Below are 19,664 nucleotides of genomic sequence, written 5' to 3' on the forward strand. Positions count from 1 at the left end.
TCTTTTCTTTTTAAAGCTGGTAAGTCTTTTATTTGCAGTAAATCATCACACGCTGATCCAAAAGTCCTGCTCGGGCGGCAGGCGCCATTTTTGTCAGTTCCGATGAAATAAATTCTAAGCGTCTGCTCATTAATTTTCGCAGACCAGTTGCACCATAAATCAGTCTTTCCAGGGGAGAAATCAAACTTGCAATCCAAATATCAAAGCAGTGGCTCGCCTCCCCCTTTGACAGTTAATCTCGCAACATAGTCTAACTCATAATGGCGGATCCCGATTAAAAACTGTGTCACAGGAGAGCCTTTCATTTTTCTTTCCAGATCTTCCGAAAAACAAAGCTTAGTAATAACCTTTAGTTATTATTTTTATTTCCACACAGTTTATTTTCTAATCTCACTTGCTGTCAGTCGTGTGACGGTTCTTCTAGGGGAGGGGTTGTTAGGTAATATCATAATAAAAAGAAGAAGCTTCCCCCCCCTTTCCGTTCCGTTTCAACATACCGACATAGGTGTTATTCTTTGATGTTATCTTCTGTGCAGTCCATTCCATCACTCTTAACTTCTCAGTGGCAGGCTTAATTAGCAGCTGATAAACCCTTTTCTTCGCTCGAAGCATGTGCAATTACTTTTATATGGAAGATTTTAACTTAAGTAATGCAACTAGCGTCGCTCTCAGAAGCAGCGTCTGGGAGATCCAGAGCTCACTCGAGGTCTTTCTGTCCAGTGCCCTCACCTCCTCCTTCTTTTGAACTTGGGGGTGATTTATGGGCAACCGCGGACAAGGCTGCATCTTCCCTTCCCTGGGAAGAATTTCGGGAGGCTGATTTACTGCCATATCAGCCTCTTAATTACCTCATGTGAGCTGGAGAGATGGTATTGTCGGCCATCTTCCAAGGCGCCCCTAGTGGCCCCTCTCCCTAGCGGCCCCCCATTCTTAACCTGAAACTGTTCTTAACCTGAAGCACCACTTTAGCTAATGGGGCCTCCTGCTGCTTTGAACCCTTTCTTTCATTTTGTCCAATTCTGCATAGTCCATTATTTTCGTCTGCCATTCTTCTTTCGTCAGAATTTCTTCATGTTTCCATTTCTGGGCTAACAATACTCTTGCCACATTTGTTGCATATAAAAACAATTTAACATCTTGCCTATTAATGTCCTGACCTATAATACCAAGTAAAAATGCTTCTGGTTTTTTAAAAAATGTATATTTCAACATCTTTTTCATCTCATTATATATCATTTCCCAGAAGTTCTTTCCTTTTTTACATTCCCACCACATATGATAAAATGTTCCTTCTTTTTCTTTACATTTCCAACATTTATTATTTGTCTTGTACATTTTAGCTAATTTCCCTGGTGTAATATACCGGCTATACATCATTTTCATCATAATCTCTTTCAAAGCATTCCAGGCTGTAAATTTTATCCTTTCATTCCACAAACTTTCCCATTCTTCAAGCTGTATATTATATCCACAGTCTTTTGCCCAATGTATCATCTTTCAAATGCCATCCCAACAGTATTTTATACATTTTAGATACTATTTTACATTCATTGTTTAATATTTCTATTTCAAATTTTGATTTTTTTATCATTAAATCCTTTTTCTTTAAAATCTGTTTATACATTTCATTGACTTGGCAATAGTGCAACCAATCATTCACATAGTCTCTAACCTCCTCATAAGGTTTCATTTTCCATTTATTTCCATTTCCCCCCAACAATTTCTCATAGGTAACCCAGTTTTTATTCATATTTATCTTTTTCACACTCATTGCTTCCAATGGAGATAACCACCACGGTGTTTTACGTTCTGATAAATTTTTATACCTATCCCATACTTCATATAAAGATCTTCGAAATATAAGATTACCAAATCCTTTATGGATTTTTGTTTTGTTATAGCATAAATATGCATGCCAACCAAATCTATTATCATAACCTTCTAAATCCAACAAATCTGTATTTTTTAGCAACATCCATTCCTTTAACCAACAGAGGCAAACCACCCCATAATACAACTGGGACAGCCCATAATATCTTGTGCTGTATTCACCACCGTCTGTAGACACTTCCTATCAGTTGATGTCAAACCAGCGTACCACACTGTGATGCAGTGTGAAAGGACACTTTCTATTGTTGACCGGTAGAAGGAGATCATCAAATGTTGATTGACATCGTTCTTTTGCATTACTCTGAGGCGATGGAATCTCTGTTGGGTTTTCTTAAACACCTGGGTTGTATTTATTTTCCAAGTAAGGTCTTCACTGAGATAAACTAGGAATTTAAAGGAAGAGACTCTCTCCACACAGCCCTCCCCAATGTACAGCGGGGCTAGTTCTCCTCTCTTCCTCTGAAAGTCCAACACCATCTCCTTTGTTTTGCTGATATTAAGGTGCAAGTTGTTCCCTAGACACCATGTAGATATTTTTTGGACCTCCCCTCTATACGCTGATTCGTCTCAGCTGTTATTAAACCCATTATGGTGGTATCATCTGCAAACTTAATAACTGCAGTAGACGGGTCAGATGATATACAATTGTACGTATACAATGAATACAGGTAGGGACTTAGCACACATCCCTGTAGTGTGCCCGTGCTGATTTTTAAGGAATTAGATGTTACATGTCCAATCCTCACTGTTTGTGTCCGATCTTTCAAAAAGTATTTAATCCAGTCACAGATGGTAGGAGAAAGGTTCATGTCAGCCAGCTTTTTAATGAGGATGTCCAGAAGGATTACATTACACACACTCTGGGGGTGGGGATGAAGGGGCAGGTATGATAACCTATATACATATGATTATTTTCAAAGAATTGAGCTCTTAAATGGAGCATGCTGTTGCAGAGGAATTTTGCATTGTGCAAGGCTACCATTGGTTTCTATACCAGTTCCCACTGCATTCCAGTTGCTAGGGAACAGCAGCAGGAGAAGACTGTTGAGCTTATTTTCTCCTTTGGGCTTCTCAAGAAATAGATGTTTGGCCACTTTGGGAAACAGGATGCTGGACTAGATCAGCCTTTGGTCTGATCCAGCAAGGCTCTTCTTATGTTTTTATCGATCAAAACAAGATTTTCACACGGTGAATATGGGGAGGGAATGCAGAAGTGGAAAAAATTAAACAGTGAGAGAGGCTATACCTCCCCTAGAAAGTGTGTGCAAAGAAGATTCTGACATGAACCCCAGGGAAGAAGTGGGGGAAATGTTCCCACTTATATGTTCATCACTCCTAAAATGTAGACTGTTCTAACACATTGCTAAGCCCAGCTGCTTTCCTCTCTCCAGGTAAAATGCCCAGCAGCATAAAAACCAATATCAAATCAGCTTCAATGCATCCCTACCAAAGGTGAGTAGGAAATATTCTGGCATGTTGCTGCTTCTGGACATCCTTTCAGACTTCAGCTCACTCTCAAAAGCAAGATTACTGACTAAAGTTCTGTCTCCTGAGATAATTACCTTCTTATTGAGATAATTTATTTACATGGCTGCATTTATCACTTGGGACTCAGAAGTGTTCAGTGTGTTCATACAGAATGGCATAGGCATTCCTTTGCGAAGAACACATCTGTTGATGAGCCAGACCTGGATGAGGAGCTGATCTTGACTCTTTTCTACACATATAAATATGAAGCCTGATTGTCTTGGAGTGTGCTTTTGTGATTAGAATTGGATGGTGGAGGAGGAGTAGACATGCAAGATGTACTCTTTATGGTTTTTTGTTTAATAAAGATCAGATGTTCTGCTTTGTGTATTCATTTACATATTTATTTAAACTATTACCTCTTGCTCTTGAGCTGAAAGTGCTCCTAGACCAGTTTACAGATCTTTTTTCTTTCTTTAAAAAAGAAGATATTTTTTGCCCTCAAGTGTCAGGGAACTGACATCGGAGCCAGAGGCGGAGGCAAGGCTCTCAAGCGATGCTGGAGAAGGGCCCAGCAGGGAGAGAGGCAGCTCATCAGCTGGGGAAGGAAATCAGCGTAACACCAGGGATAAAGGGGGGCAGATGGGGGTATCGGCGAGGGGGCTCCAAGACTTCCGCGCAGGGAGAGTAGGAGGAGACTTGGGGTCAAACAGCTTTTATGCTGGAAAAGGTTTAAGAAATGCCCACTGACGGATTCTGCTAGCGACTGAGGCAGCCACGAAGTGAAGGGCTGTCCAGACAGAAAGGTTTAACCAGGCAACATAGCCAGGAGTGGCGGCAACTTACGCACGAGCAACCCCTATATTCATTACATCAAGCTTACAATCTGACAACATGACACAAAGGTAAAAAGGTAGCGTATTTTTCGCCCTATGGGATTCACTTTTCCCCCTCCGAAAATGAAGGGGAAATGTGTGTGCGTCCAATGGGGCGAATGCAGGCTTTCGCTGAAGCCTGGAGAGCAAGAGGGGTCGTGCACACCGACCCCTCTAGCTCTCCAGGCTTCAGGAAGCTATCTGCAAGCCTGCGGAACTCCGAAGGCTTGCGGATAGCTGCCTGCAGCCCGAAGCCCGGGGAGCGCGGCACTGTGCACCCCGGGCTTAGGGCAGCTATCCGCAAGCCTGCAGAGCCCGAAGCCCGGGGTGCGCAGCAGGCTACAGCGCTGCGCTCCTCGGGCTTCGGATAGCAGCAAGCTCCGGGAACGATGGCGAGGTTGAGCGCAACCTTGCCTTCGCTCCCGGACCCCCAGCCCTGAGGCTAAAAATGAAGCCAAGACAGCGAGCGGGATACATCCCGCTCACTGTCATGGCTTCTTTGCTCTTTGGGGCTTGGGGGGGGGGAAATATTTTTTTTCCTTTATTTCCCTCCCCCCCAAAAAAATAAGTGCGCCCTATCGGCCGGTGCACCCTATAGGGCAAAAAATACGGTATGTAGGGAGAAAGCAAACTCAGGAGTCATTTTTAAAAAGCCACAGTTGTTATAATAGCCAGCTGGGATGGAAATAATTCAAGTAGTTTGAGAGAAATGCTACTGCTAGGTGGCAGACTAGGTGGCAGAAGAACCAAAGGCAGCTGGTTTTTCAGTAGAGCAGACTGAATAGCTTTGCTTTCCTTCTCTCTGCTGCAACCAGATGGAATGGATGGTAATCCTGCATTTGTTCCTAGGTCTGGTCATGGTAAACACTGTGGATTTGTCTTTGTATTTTCCGTAGATCGCCTAAGTCCAGTAACACTGGATCAAGCTATTATCTAGTTTGATGTCTGCAGATGTATTGATCCTTGGCCACTGATAAGATAAAGCCAAATATTCAGTGTCTTCCACAGGGAGGATGCAAGAAACTTGGCGTTAGAAATCACTGTAATGCAGAGAGCAGCCCATCTGACTCAAAGGAACTGTACTATTCTTCACTGCAAGGGAAGTTTAAAATATCACAGGTGTGTGGAAAAATGCTTCTTTGGCCTTCATGAATTCTTTGCAGTGCATTGGTGCAGTGCAGTCTGCCCATGGTTTACTTCCATTCAATTCCCACCAATGTACCAGATGCAGTCTCCTGCATTCCTTTCACTAGTGGCTAACTTTTCCAAAGTATCAGCCATCTGATAGAAACTATTTGGGTCCATAATATACATAAAAGGTAAAGGGACCCCTGACCATTAGGTCCAGTCGTGGCCGACTCTGGGGTTGCGGCGCTCATCTCGCTTTATTGGCTGAGGGAGCCGGCCTACAGCTTCCGGGTCATGTGGCCAGCATGACTAAGCCGCTTCTGGCGAGCCAGAGCAGCACACGGAAACACGGTTTACCTTCCCGCCGGAGCGGTATCTATTTATCTACTTGCATTTTGACGTGCTTTCGAACTGCTAGGTTGGCAGGAGAAGGGACCCAGCAACGGGAGCTCACCCCGTCGCAGGGATTCGAACCGCCTACCTTCTGATTAGCAAGCCCTAGGCTCTGTGGTTTAACCCACAGCGCCACCCGCGTCCCAATAATATACATAGCTGTGTACAAAAATGATTCCCAAACTCCCCCCACGCCAGACCACTTGAAAATTGCTGAGGTCTTGCTGGATCACTTAATGATTTTTCTGCCTATTGTAACAATTGTAATGCACTGTGCTAGATGCTATATTTTTCATTATATTTGTATTGCTTCTTTTGTTTCTTATATAGAGGCGTTTTCCCACTTGAGCGTCATTAGCACGCACATTCCCATTGACACATGCACTGCAAACGGCAACTGAAGGGGGTGGGGGAATCCCCACTTGTGCTTGTCATAGAATGGAACCCTCTTATAAATGGGGATTTCCCCCATTATACATTTTTATTGTATTGCAATTTGAATTATTTGAACTTAAAAGCAATAAAAATACAAATCACAATTAATATGAATATTTATTGCACTGGATGTGTCCACCCCGATTTTCAGTCACAAATTCACAAACACAAAGCAGACTACCAGAATGCTTTCAGATCACACAGTTTGGGAACACCAGGTGTAGATAATCCAACTTGCTTATTTCATTCCAGTTACTGAACTTTGGTTTTGTGGTTGTGGGTTTTGAGAGCCCCGGTACACAACTCTTTAATGTGCGGTACCGCAACTTTTCGGGTGGCTGCAAGGGCAAATGGCTGCAAACTATGTGGATTACCTGTTTTTTCTGACACCTTGCTGTGATACATGTTTCCATTATAACATGGTGCTATCCAGTGAAGCTCTCAGGTAAAAGTTCCAGAAGTAGGTCTATCCAAAGTCTACCCAAAAGAACATTGGCCACTGCTTTCAGGGAAGAGAGGAGCTGCAGGACAGATGCAATATTTCAAAGAGTTTTCTATAAACATTTCTTAGCTGTTGGTCCTTGCTTGCTAACTTCAGCACAGTTTTCTACATCTGTAGTCTCCCAAGAGGCTTGGTACTTTCATAGAAGAAACACCCCAATGATCTATTCTACCACTCATGGTGCATAAAGATGCACACTGCTAGAGTGACGATCCCATCCCTGTAGAGCAGGGGTGTGCAACTTTTGTCAGCCCTCATTTGCTTTTAGGCAATTGGCAGAACAAAGTGTGAATTTTTCCCTTGTACAATAGGCTAGTTTCTACATGCATGCACTCGCCCACACCCACATCCATCTTCCATTCAGGCAAGCAAGAAACATAAATCAGAATTCAAGGACACATTGTAGCCATGCAACAGTACTCAAGGAAGGTGCTAAGCAGGTCCACTGAGGGAGGGGCTAGGGCCGAGGAGCAGGTGTAGGCTGGGAAGAGTCCTTAGGACCAGACACAGGGGCATGGAAGGCCACATTTGGTCACTGGCCTGAGGTTACCCATCCCTATAGTAGAGAATATTTTGCAATATTGGGGGAGGGGTTGAATAATGTTTTCATTTATTTTGAAAAAATAATTGTTGCAACACTAAACAACAGATAGCATGGCAAACCTGAAATTTTATCAAGACAAGTTATGTAATTAGGTGTAATTTGATTACCCTAAAAGATAATGCCACATTTTCCTACCCATGTTGGGTGGATTGCTGCCACAGTCTGAGCAATTTATGTAATCAACAAATTATTATTATTTTATGATGTTAGCCACTCTCGGCCAGGGAAGACAGGATACAAAAAAAATATTATTATTATCATCCACCTTATACCTGGAGGTCTCTGGGCAGTTCACAGAACAAAATCAAAATATAAAACACCAAAATATATCATCAAAATAAAAACAATAACCGCCCTCCGAAAAACACATTTTAAAATGGCATAGGATGTCAATCAAATCAACCAAAGGCCTGGTTAAAAAGGAATGTTTTTGCCTGGCGCCTAAAGGTGTATAATGAAGGCGCCAGGTGAACTTCCCTAGTTCATTCCACAGACAGAGCCACAGCAGAGAAGGCCCATTCTCATGTTGCCACCCTCCAGACCTCTTGAGGATGAGGCACATGAAGGAGGGCCTCAGAGGATCATCTCGGGGTCCGGGTAGATTCATATGGAAAGAAGCGGTCCTTGAGGTATTGTGGTCCTGAGCTGTTTAAGGCTTTGTAGGTCAAAACCAGCATTTTTAATTGGGCCCGGAAACTAATTGCTAGCTACAAAGACTTGCCATATGTGATTAAAAGGAATAGAGACTGTGTTTGCCCTTTGCTGCTCTGACTGACATGATAGTTTCTCAGCCAATGCTATTGGACCAAACACTCGTACACCAAGAATCAAATGTTCAACCCAACATCAGCTTTCCAATATGCAGTCATCTCCATATGGGCAGCTATCTGTAGAAAGCCTAACAGATCATCATTAGGGTAATCTTGAGCAGGTGGCATCTTAAGGCCAAGTAATAATAATAATAATTTATTATTTATACCCCGCCCATCTGGCTGGGCTTCCGCAGCCACTCTGGGCAGCTTGCAACAAAATATTAAAATATAGTAATGCATCAAACATTAAAAGCTTCCCTAAACAGGGCTGCCTTCAGATGTCTTCTAAAAGTAGTGCTAATGCAGGAGACATTTCAATTGTTATCTATCAAGCTTCGTTCTTTGAGAACAGCACTTCAGAAAGCTTTGATGTTACAAAACCACCACATATGGAAATATGTATCTTTGAAAGCACACCCACTCCAACAATTAGGATTGACTTCTGTAGATATTTGGGGTAGCCTCACTGGTGTATAGTGCCACCTATGCAGACGTTTATAAACTGAAGAAACTATGCCTTTAGAGAATGGAGAGAGGTTGACAAAGATGTGCTCTACCGCTATTAGGTTCCTGCTTGCTGGAGTGGAAATATCTGGGTTTAACATGAATCTTAACAGCTGATTGAAATGGTACCACAAACCATTTAAGGTGTGCTATGTCACGTGTGAATTTTTTTTGTAGAGGAATACTGTTTGCATAGGGACGCGGGTGGCGCTGTGGGTAAAACCTCAGTGCCTAGGACTTGCTGATCGTAAGGTCGGCGGTTCGAATCCCCGCGGTGGGGTGAGCTCCCTTCGTTCGGTCCCAGCTCCTGCCCACCTAGCAGTTCGAAAGCACCCCTAAGTGCAAGTAGATAAATAGGTACCGCTTTCTAGCGGGAAGGTAAACGGCGTTTCCGTGTGCTGCGCTGGTGCTGGCTCGCCGGAGCAGCTTCGTCACGCTGGCCACGTGACGCGGAAGTGTCTCCAGACAGCGCTGGCCCCCGGCCTCTTAAGTGAGATGGGCGCACAACCCTAGAGTCGGACACGACTGGCCCGTACGGGCAGGGGTACCTTTACCTTTACCGTTTGCATAAAAGTCTTGCAATCTATAAAGGCCCACCTGTTACCAACCATTCTGCAACAATTCTTTTTAATGCTTATTGTCTCCTTGTATTGTGCCTCTTAACCATTGCCCATAAATCTCTCAGAAAAGTTTGCACCTTACGTTATTCTGAAACTATCACCAGAGGTACTGCAGATCACACATGGCTCTTTAGTGGCCATTGGACTTTTGCCTACCTCCTTATCTAGTCAGTGTCTTCCATTCTAAAGGGTATTATGACAATACTAGAGCTAGTGTTAGTATTTTGGAGAATTTCAGGTTTATAATACACCATTTTCCTGCACTAAGAATTACTTGGTCTTGATATGAGACGTACTAACTTTTTCTTATTTTGTGCAGACTTTTTGTCTCAGACTGGACACTGTTCCTCCACTCCATGTGTGCCGCCATCAAGACATGCTGCTATTTCAGTGCTTTCACAATGTAGCAATATGAATGCTTCCCAGTGCACAAACTGAGTGTAAAGTTACGGTGGTCCAGGGAGTGCAAAGATCAGAGAGAAGCCAATGTAGCTTTATTAGGAATTAGAGCCTAAGATGACAGGGTTGTGTTAAGTATAGGTCTGCTTTGTTTACATGTCACAGATCTCCCAGATTAGTTGTAGGTATTCTGGCTTTACCAGCCTTGCAGAATGTTTTGAAACATTTGAATGCCAATGTCCATAGGATTAATTGAGTAAACTTCATGTACTTGGCTTTCATAACGCCCTCATCCAAAGCTCCTAATTGGAAGAAACGATCACCATAAATCCTGTTGTCATTTGCCAAGGCTCTTAAATAACAAAACATACTGTACAGCGGAGCTGCATATTTCAGACAGGGGTGGAATAATGAGAAAAACCTAAGAAATATGAGTGGATTAAAAAAGGTAAAGGTACCCCTGCCCGTACGGGCCAGTCGTGTCCGACTCTAGGGTTGTGCGCCCATCTCACTTAAGAGGCCGAGGGCCAGTGCTGTCCGGAGACACTTCCGGGTCACATGGCCAGTGTGACGAAGCTGCTCTGGCGAGCCTGCACCAGCGCAGCACACGGAAACGCCGTTTACCTTCCCGCTAGAAAGCGGTACCTATTTATCTACTTGCACTTAGGGGTGCTTTCGAACTGCTAGGTGGTCAGGAGCTGGGACCGAAAGACGGGAGCTCCCCCCGCCGGGGGGATTCGAACCGCCGACCATGCGATCGGCAAGCCCTAGGCACTGAGGTTTTACCCACATGAGTGGATTAGGATTAGTTAAAAGGAACAAACGCCTGAAGACAGATGAAAAAGAAACTTCTGTTATAGATAATTTTATGCAGAGGTGATCCTGTTTGCTGCATTTTGAAGTAAAGACCACTCTGTTCTAATTTTGGAGTCTCTGTGATCTAAAAGGCCATAATACTGGTCTTCATTTGTTTACTTTTTAATGCAAATATATAATTTTGAAGCAAATAGCTGACTACAGTATAAGACATCTATTCTGAGTGGTCCTAGTTCAGTTAGAAGTCAGCTAACCTTACATCTACAATTACTATTTATTCTCATGATGAACTACTTCACACATGTCAGCATTTAGTAACACTGAGATCCTTTCACTGTTATTAAAACCTTTTGCTTCAGTGAGTTAAATGATTGTATACCAGCTTCAGATTTCTTTGTTATGAATTTCTTCCTGTGAATCATTAATTACTACACTAAGAATACAGATATCTTTGCTTGTCTGGCTGCTTAAGGTTTTATTTAAATGGGCTGGGGGTGGAGAAAGCAGCATCAATTTCAACATAAAACCGTAAGATACCACACTATTTCAATTTGTGAACATTTACTTTATTTCTATATTTTCCCTATAATCCCTTCAAAACTGTTATTGATTTAGGAAAATATTTTTTCTCCTTGTCTCTGAAGTTCCTATGACCCAATCCACATATGTAACTGGCGTAACAGGGACTTACACCAATGTGGCAGAGTTGGAAGGTGGTTTTGCAGATCTGTTCTGAGTTATCTCTGTTGAACAGCTGAAAAATAATAGACAACTGTTGTGGAAGTGAAGGAGTGCCAAGCTAAATGTCCAGTAGCAAACCTGGAGTGGGAAATCTGGGTTGCAGGGTGCAAGGGGAAGCACTATGTGCAGCACATAAGTGGTCATGAGGGTTTTTAAAAATACTTTTCCCATTTGCTGCTTTCACTTCAACCCTCACTCCCCAGTTGCTTTTCCCCTTGGGGAGTAAAATTAACCTAGAGTTTGAAATATCTTAGTAGTACTAAATTGCAGCAATGGTACTGAGCAATTGTGGATTCTACGTTAGTTTGCTATTTCCTTCTGTTTATTTGAAGACCACATTTAATCTGCACCTTTGTTGTAGCATTTCTAAACACTCTCTACAGCTTGCATGGACCTTGCGACTCCACAATTGATCTTTGTCATTTCCTTCTGCCTATAAGTCCTCTTTCTGGTGTATTACTGATGTGTCTGTCTGAATCTCTCTGTGTGTCTTGCTGTAGTGGAAGCAGTGATGTCATTCCCTGTTGTTTTTGATGAACAGGTGCAGGACATCACTGTACTGGGCTCTGTGGAAATATAATTAAGGGCAGGATTTTACTAAAATAGCCTGCAGGGGTGCCATGGAACAGCCTGGGCAAGGGGTTAGGATACTAACAAGTGTGAGACCGGCGACAAAATATTGCAGTTAATCCCTACTCTATAAAAGGAGGGCCCCTCTTCAGGGAACCAACCAGCCAGAAAAAGGAGACTGGTAGGGGATGGTTTTAGGAGCGAGGAAATGAAAAGGGCTCTCTCCAGCCTGCCCACCCCTGATTTTCAATGTGGTGCCCAGATCTGGGATCATGAAAGAAAGCCTAAACTAAAAAGAAGAATATGACACACATGGACTTGGCATGTAGGTCTTTGACTGCCTGCTGGGGCAAGCTTGCCTAGGTTTAAGCAGAGTACAATTCATGATCCTGGCTAGATGGCTACCCCTTTGATTGAAAAGATACCAGAGCAGTGTTCCCAATGCCACACAGTGAGCCAGTGACAAAGAGGAAGATTTTTTAAGATCTCCTGGTGTGCTTGTTTTTGTTTTTAAGGTAAGACAAGGAGTAATTGGCTTACTGGGAAGGAAAATGTGCAGGCAATATTCTACCCAATCAAAGAATAGGCCTGTTGAAATTAATGGTGTCAACAGAGTCATGTACACTAATTTCCATTAGTCTACTCTGAGTAGAACTAACATTGCATAAACCTTTTGTCTCAACGTATTTAAAAAGGGTTTTATTTGAATAAAATGGAAAATAGGCAGTATTGGCACTTGTCTCGTATAAATCTTCCTATTTTATTTTCTCCCACTCTTCACATTTACTCATATCTCTTTATTGCCATATCCTTAAATCTTCTAAATGTCCATACTTCACCCTCTTAGTATGGGTGCTATTGCCAATGTGCTAGGTGTCAAAACTTTTCAATGCTTGTCCCATATATTTAAGCCCACATTAACAATGTAATTTTCCCCATTGCACCATTTTCCCTGTTCTATTTAGGCACTCATGTCTACTTATATTTGTTTGCACTGTCTGATTTCCATTGCTCTAAAATACTTTCATCACCCATGTTTCATAATATATTTCCAAGCAAGCAATTTCCAGTTCTCTTTTCTTACAAATTTCTCTTCCTATTTTATTCACGCTTGCCTTCCTACCCAACCAAATGAACTTTGCTATCACTTTTTGCCTTTAATGTTTGACCAGCAGTAACTGGGTGGAATACCTGCTGCTCTTTGTAAAAGTGGCTTTTCCCTGTCACCTTCATCTGTGCATGGTAGGAATTCATCTTCATTTTGGAGTCTGAGGCCAACACCTCCCTTGTTTTCTGCACACCTTATACTTAAGCCTGACACTGCAACTAGTTGTTGAAGGGGAAGGATTGTTTTTCCAATACGGTTTCTACATGTTGCGAGGAATAAAAGGGGAGAAGACATTTGCAGCAGCCATACTTTAAAGCATGGGTTCCTTCTTGCTTATCTGAAGGAGGTGCCTTATCCTTGCATCCCCAGATGTTGGAGTTGAACCAAAATTCCTATGAGGGATTTAGATCTGGAATCCTGAGGAAGGCTATTGGTACGGATTCTGAGAAGATGAATATTAGCAATATACCAATATTTGTTATTCTCCTTGGGTGTTTGTACAAATGATTGCCTTTTAGTGCCTAAGTACTGGTGGAGTTAAGTCCAGTTATAGCAGAGTAATGTTATGCTAGCATAAGTTTGATGCTATACCTCCATGGATCCCTAATGCCAGTATATCTTCACGTTCTGTTGCCACAAATAGATAGAAAATCTCCTCCTGTTTGCATAACGGAGGAAAGGATTGTAGTACTATTAACTGCAAGCAATTTTAGCTCAATTAGAGCAAATGTGTTGGAAAAACTTGAACAAAGGAGCAGTGTCCAGGCAATAATTATTTTATTGGCATCTTTGTGTTGTTTTGATCCACTGATATTTCCCCTCCCCCCTTTTAGCTAAATAGATCATTGCACAGCGAGGGAAGTACATTAAAAAATAACAATACCGCTGTATTCTACTGGAATCCTAGGAGAGATTTCAAGTGTGATTGTTATACTTCCAAAAGTGTTATGCCTCTTTACTCCTGCTCCAGCTGAAGTCCCATAAATTGTCTACCAGCTTGCTTCTACCATATGTGCAGCTTTAAAGCGACTCCCAGGAATCGGACAGCCACTGACCTGTGTGTTAAACAGAACCAATAAATAAACTGCATAGAATAATTATTTAAAACATGCAAAAATAAATTGCATTAAGGAGAATTGTCAGCATAAGAATAGAAACCAAACGGCAACAACTGCAGATCAGAATTAATATATGATAAACAAAACCCTGCAGGAATAAATGAGCCAAGCGAAGCTGAAGCCAATTAGATCTTCCCTGAGAGGGCTGTTCTGTAATCAAGGTACCATTAAAGAAAAGATACAGGTATCCCTTGTGCCCACTCTTAAATCTAATGCCAGTGGACACAGAGCAGGGCCTGTAATATTGAATTTAAGGCTCAAATTGGGGAGAAAGTGCTTAAGGTCTTCTTACCACAGACAAGGGCTTTAAAAGTGTTAAGTTGTGGGTGAACATATCAGACGACACAGCGATTCTTCCAAAGCAGCTCTTTATTTGTAAGCTGGAACAGAACTGAACAGCAAACAGCTCAACCAGCCTGCTTTTATAGGCAGCCGGCTATCAACATTGTAGCAACAACAACCCAGGGTTTCCCACCTAAAGTGGACCTGAATGAAAACTATATACACAATACCCCTGGTGGCCAGGGTGAAAACCTCAATACATAACAAGGACCAGTACTTTGAATTTAGGCCAGAAACGAATTTGGCAGCCAAATAGACAACGTAATGCTGTGGTTTTAAAATCAGAACTATAGGCACCAGTTAAAACCTTTAGAACCAGCTTAAATGTCCAATTGCCATGGCTGGCAGCCTCACAAAGCATACACTATAATAATCTAATCAGACACCTAAACTATTGCCAGGGCCAGCACAAAACATTTTGTAACCAGAAACTGGCCCGGCCATGTTTCCGCCTCCTTACTGTTGCTTTCTGCCTTCTTTCTCATTGCCACTTCCTACCACCTGCCTGCTGTGATAAGCACTGGGACCATGTTTCTCCCTTTCTCCCTCCTAGCCAGCTGCCCACATCTCCCTGCTTACAAAGCAGCAGTGGCCTGGGCACTAGCTCCCTACGTTGCTCTGGAAGAGGGACTAGATTTGTCAGTAGTGACTGAGGGGCAAAGAGGGAGGGAGAAGCAACAGCAGGTGGGCAGGAAGGAGCAACTGGTGAATTGACATTGGGCGGGTGGCAGGTCCTGTGCACAGTTAAAGAGATCACAAATCTAGTAGATATTCAGGATAACCTCACCAGTGTAAAGTGCCACCTATGCAGAAGTTTTAATGAGGATTCCCTGATTTTTGCAGAAAGCTATCTCAATGGTCTCTTGGACCACAAAGCCATCCGTATTTCATTTGGTATATGCACTTCTAGGTCCATCTCCCTTGGCATTTTGGGGTACAAAGGATTGCCGTATTCTAGGTTTATTAAAGCTTTAAAAATCAAGGAAGGTATGCCCTTAGAGAATGGAAAGAGGTTAGCAAAACGTGTGCTTGCCTGAGTGGAAGTATCTGGGTTTAACAAGAAACTTAACATCATCATCATCATCATTTATTATTTATATCCTGCCCATCTGTCTGGGTTTCCCCAGCCACTCTGGGCAGCTTCCAACAGAATATTAAAAATAGAATCAAACATTAAAAACTTCCCTAAACAGGGCTGCCTTCAGATGTCTTCTAAAAGACAGGTATGGTAGTTGTTTATTTCCTTGACATCTGATGGGAGGGCATTCCACAGGGCAGGTGCCACCACTGAGAAGGCCCTCTGCCTGATTGAAATGGTACCATGACCATTTAAGATTTGGTATATCACCTATGAATTGTTCTTTTCGTAGAGGAATACCATTTGCATAAAAGTCTATAAAAGCCTGTCTGTTTCCAGCCATTCCAATCTAAGCATTTCCTCGCTTCATTAAAAGATGGATAGTAGCAAAGAGATATCAGAGCAGCCATTTTTTTAAACTTTGTTTTCCAAATATTCAGTGCGGTGCATAGGAAAGGATTTGCAATGGTATGGGTTTTAGCAAGTGAAGAGGGTAGAAAAGGACATGCTTTACATACTGGATCCAAAATTTCTATATCCACCCATTGTTTACCATATTATCTGTGGATCAATGACATCAAATCCTTTAGTTGAAAGGCATTGTAATAAGTTTGACGGTGTAGGATTCCAACCCCACCAGTTGGAACACTTCCAGATATAATTCTGTAGCCTAGTCATGCTCCCCTCCCTTTGTGTATGAGCTTGATTATTAAGCACTGCCACATTTTGAATTATTTGGTTGTAATGATAATTGGCAGCACTTGAAATATAAACAACAATTTTGGAAGGATAGATAGCAATCTTTACAGCAGCTATGTGACCTGAACATGATAAATACAGGTATTTCCAAGATCTATGATCCCATTGTACCTGTAAAAGTAAATGTGTGAAGTTTACTTCCTTTGCTGACAGATTTTTAGTTATGGGCACTCTATCTGCCTTGAGACAGATTTTACAACTGGTCTGTTTTGAGTGATTGATTGATTGATTGATTGATCAGAGTGAGAAATACCCATATACATTATTTCTGATTTGGATTCATTGGTTTTGAATCTGGCCACTTTACCATACTTTCTTAGTTCTTCCATTATTACAGGCATTGCAGCTTTTACTGAATGGTATTGTTGAAAGGAAACAGCGAGGCCCAGCTTCTGTTCTCTTGGTGCCTTGACCTGAGCATCGTCCTTTCTGGAGCTTTAGGATTTAGATACGCCTTAGCTGCTAGTTCCAGGTCAATGTTTTGCCACATCTTTATTTCAAAATGACTACAAAGGAAGTAATCCTGCATACTGCTGCCTCCGTAATTTGAAGCATTGCGCTCTTGTATTGAGTAAGACATCACATACTTTTTTGTGGTTTCACAACTGGTTCTACGGCATGTGACATAGTTACTTTAACAAACATGTTTTGGGTGGTACCTTTTCCCCCTCATTGTTTTTACACAGAATAAATTTCTTACCTTGGCTCGATCTGCATGTTTCGAAAGCTGCATGAAATAACTGGTATAATGTAATGGTTGAATGGGGGCTATAGGGTGGGATATTTCCAGCTTTCCTTTCATTTTTATTTTCTTCTCATTTATAGCCTATTCCAAAAATCACCCACACAATTAACATCAATCTATACAAGAATTCAGTCAAATCACAAATTAAAGAACACTTTGAATTGATCATAGCGGCTAACTAGTAACCAGCATAGTTCCTAGAGAACAAATGTTATATCATCTCATAGCCAAGTGCCAGCCAGCAGTCTCAGCGATGCACCCTAGACCAATTGCAGTTTATGAATACTCTTCAAATAAAGCCCTATGTGGGACACATCGTGGTAGGCCAACATTTGAGTTCACCAGTACTTGGGTCACAGACTCCAGGTTCTTGTTTCCAGAGGTTGCAGCTTGCGTAGAAGGGCAAGTCTGAGGAAAGCATTCCTGGCCACAGATATCACCTGTGCATCTGTGCACAGTCCGGTCGAAGAATACCCCCAAGACGCAGGCGTGATCTTTCAGGGGAGAAATGGGGAACCTGCCACTCTCAAGATGTTATTAGAATGTAACTGAACTGTCTCACCTGCATAGACAGCGGTCAGGCATGATGGGTGTTTTAGTCCACAACATCTGGAGGACCACAGGTTCCCTACCCCTCTTTTAGGAGGTATGCGACTCATAAATCTCAACACAGCCCCAAACTAACTAAATCATTTCCTCTCAGACGCCTAGCTGAATTATGAGAACAGCAGTACTGGTGTATATTTGGTGTGTGTGTGTGTGTGTGTGTGTGTGTGTGTGTGTGTGTGTGTGTGTGTATATATATATATATATATATATATATATATATATATATATGCAGGTTTTGGTGTCTTCGGGTGTCTTCCCGTGTAAGAGTCGGGGTGTCTGTGCGACGTTTCGACGAGGTCTCACTCGTCATCTTCAGGCTGGTGCTTTCGGCTTCTTGTTACTACTCGTCATCTTCAGGCTGGTGCTTTCGGCTTCTTGTTACTGGAACAGAGCTTCCTGTACCCGTGAAAATCTACGAAAGCATATATATATATATATATATGCTTTCGTAGATTTTCACGGGTACAGGAATGCAGGTTTTGGTGTCTTCGGGTGTCTTCCCGTGTAAGAGTCGGGGTGTCTGGGCGACGTTTCGACGAGGTCTCACTCGTCATCTTCAGGCTGGTGCTTTCGGCTTCTTGTTACTGGAACAGAGCTCTTCACCAGCCTGAAGATGACGAGTGAGACCTCGTCGAAACGTCGCCCAGACACCCCGACTCTTACACGGGAAGACACCCGAAGACACCAAAACCTGCATATATATATATATATATATATATATATATATATATATATATATATTTGCTTTCGTAGATTTTCACGGGTACAGGAATGCAGGTTTTGGTGTCTTCGGGTGTCTTCCCGTGTAAGAGTCGGGGTGTCTGTGCGACGTTTCGACGAGGTCTCACTCGTCATCTTCAGGCTGGTGCTTTCGGCTTCTTGTTACTGGAACAGAGCAGAATCTGGTGTTTGAGTTCCTATAAATACTGTTGAGGGGTGTGGTGTATAGCCTCCAACGTTCTGGGCAGAGAGGAAGTTCCTAGATTAGTGTGCCTCTTCTTCTTTTGTTCCTTAATTACTTGAGGGATATCTTGAGTGATTTCATGAGTGATATTCTGAATACCACTGGGTGGGTCATTAAGTGTAGATTAGTTGCTAAAGCTTTTGTGTCTTGACCTCTTGAGCTTGTGAAGAGTTTTTCTGAGAAGATGGCTGTGCTGCATTTAGTTGTGCTCTGGCTTGGCTTCGTGTATAGGGGCGAGCTGTGGTTTTGTGCCTTGTGCCAGCCAGATCTGTGTAGGGATTGCAGGGGGGTGCAGCATCCGGAGGTGCCAATATAGTTTGGCTACTGGATGGAGTCTGTAATATGTCTGTGGAGAGGGTCTGGGTTTGGGTCTGGTGTGGTTGATTGGTGACGGCGTTCTGTGTGCCTCTGGTTCTGGTGTCGGTTTTTGTGGGGAGGGCTAATTTCCAGATGTCTGGCAGGCGGGACGTGTCGACACGTCCCGCCTGCCAGACATCTGGAAATTAGCCCTCCCCACAAAAACCGACACCAGAACCAGAGGCACACAGAACGCCGTCACCAATCAACCACACCAGACCCAAACCCAGACCCTCTCCACAGACATATTACAGACTCCATCCAGTAGCCAAACTATATTGGCACCTCCGGATGCTGCACCCCCCTGCAATCCCTACACAGATCTGGCTGGCACAAGGCACAAAACCACAGCTCGCCCCTATACACGAAGCCAAGCCAGAGCACAACTAAATGCAGCACAGCCATCTTCTCAGAAAAACTCTTCACAAGCTCAAGAGGTCAAGACACAAAAGCTTTAGCAACTAATCTACACTTAATGACCCACCCAGTGGTATTCAGAATATCACTCATGAAATCACTCAAGATATCCCTCAAGTAATTAAGGAACAAAAGAAGAAGAGGCACACTAATCTAGGAACTTCCTCTCTGCCCAGAACGTTGGAGGCTATACACCACACCCCTCAACAGTATTTATAGGAACTCAAACACCAGATTCTGCTCTGTTCCAGTAACAAGAAGCCGAAAGCACCAGCCTGAAGATGACGAGTGAGACCTCGTCGAAACGTCGCACAGACACCCCGACTCTTACACGGGAAGACACCCGAAGACACCAAAACCTGCATATATATATATATATATATATATATATATCTTTTAAATTCAAAATTA

General features: G+C 42.7%; 1 protein-coding gene across 3 annotated transcripts in view; it reads left to right on the forward strand.

Moving 5' to 3' along the window:
* Positions 1-3,736, forward strand: part of MED8 (mediator complex subunit 8) — a gene marked incomplete at its 5' end in the record, with an annotated part of 411,542 nt that extends 407,806 nt beyond the window's left edge. For all 3 annotated transcript variants that reach the window (XM_082228928.1, XM_082228929.1, XM_082228927.1), the window contains one exon: positions 3,282-3,736. In XM_082228928.1, coding sequence (XP_082085054.1) covers positions 3,282-3,346 — 65 coding nt within the window. In that variant the 3' untranslated portion in view covers positions 3,347-3,736. The remainder of the gene's footprint in view (positions 1-3,281) is intronic.
* Between the last annotated feature and the right edge of the window lie 15,928 nt (positions 3,737-19,664).

Source organism: Podarcis vaucheri (assembly GCF_965113315.1).
Source record: "Podarcis vaucheri genome assembly, chromosome: 6".
Lineage (NCBI taxonomy): Eukaryota > Metazoa > Chordata > Lepidosauria > Squamata > Lacertidae > Podarcis > Podarcis vaucheri.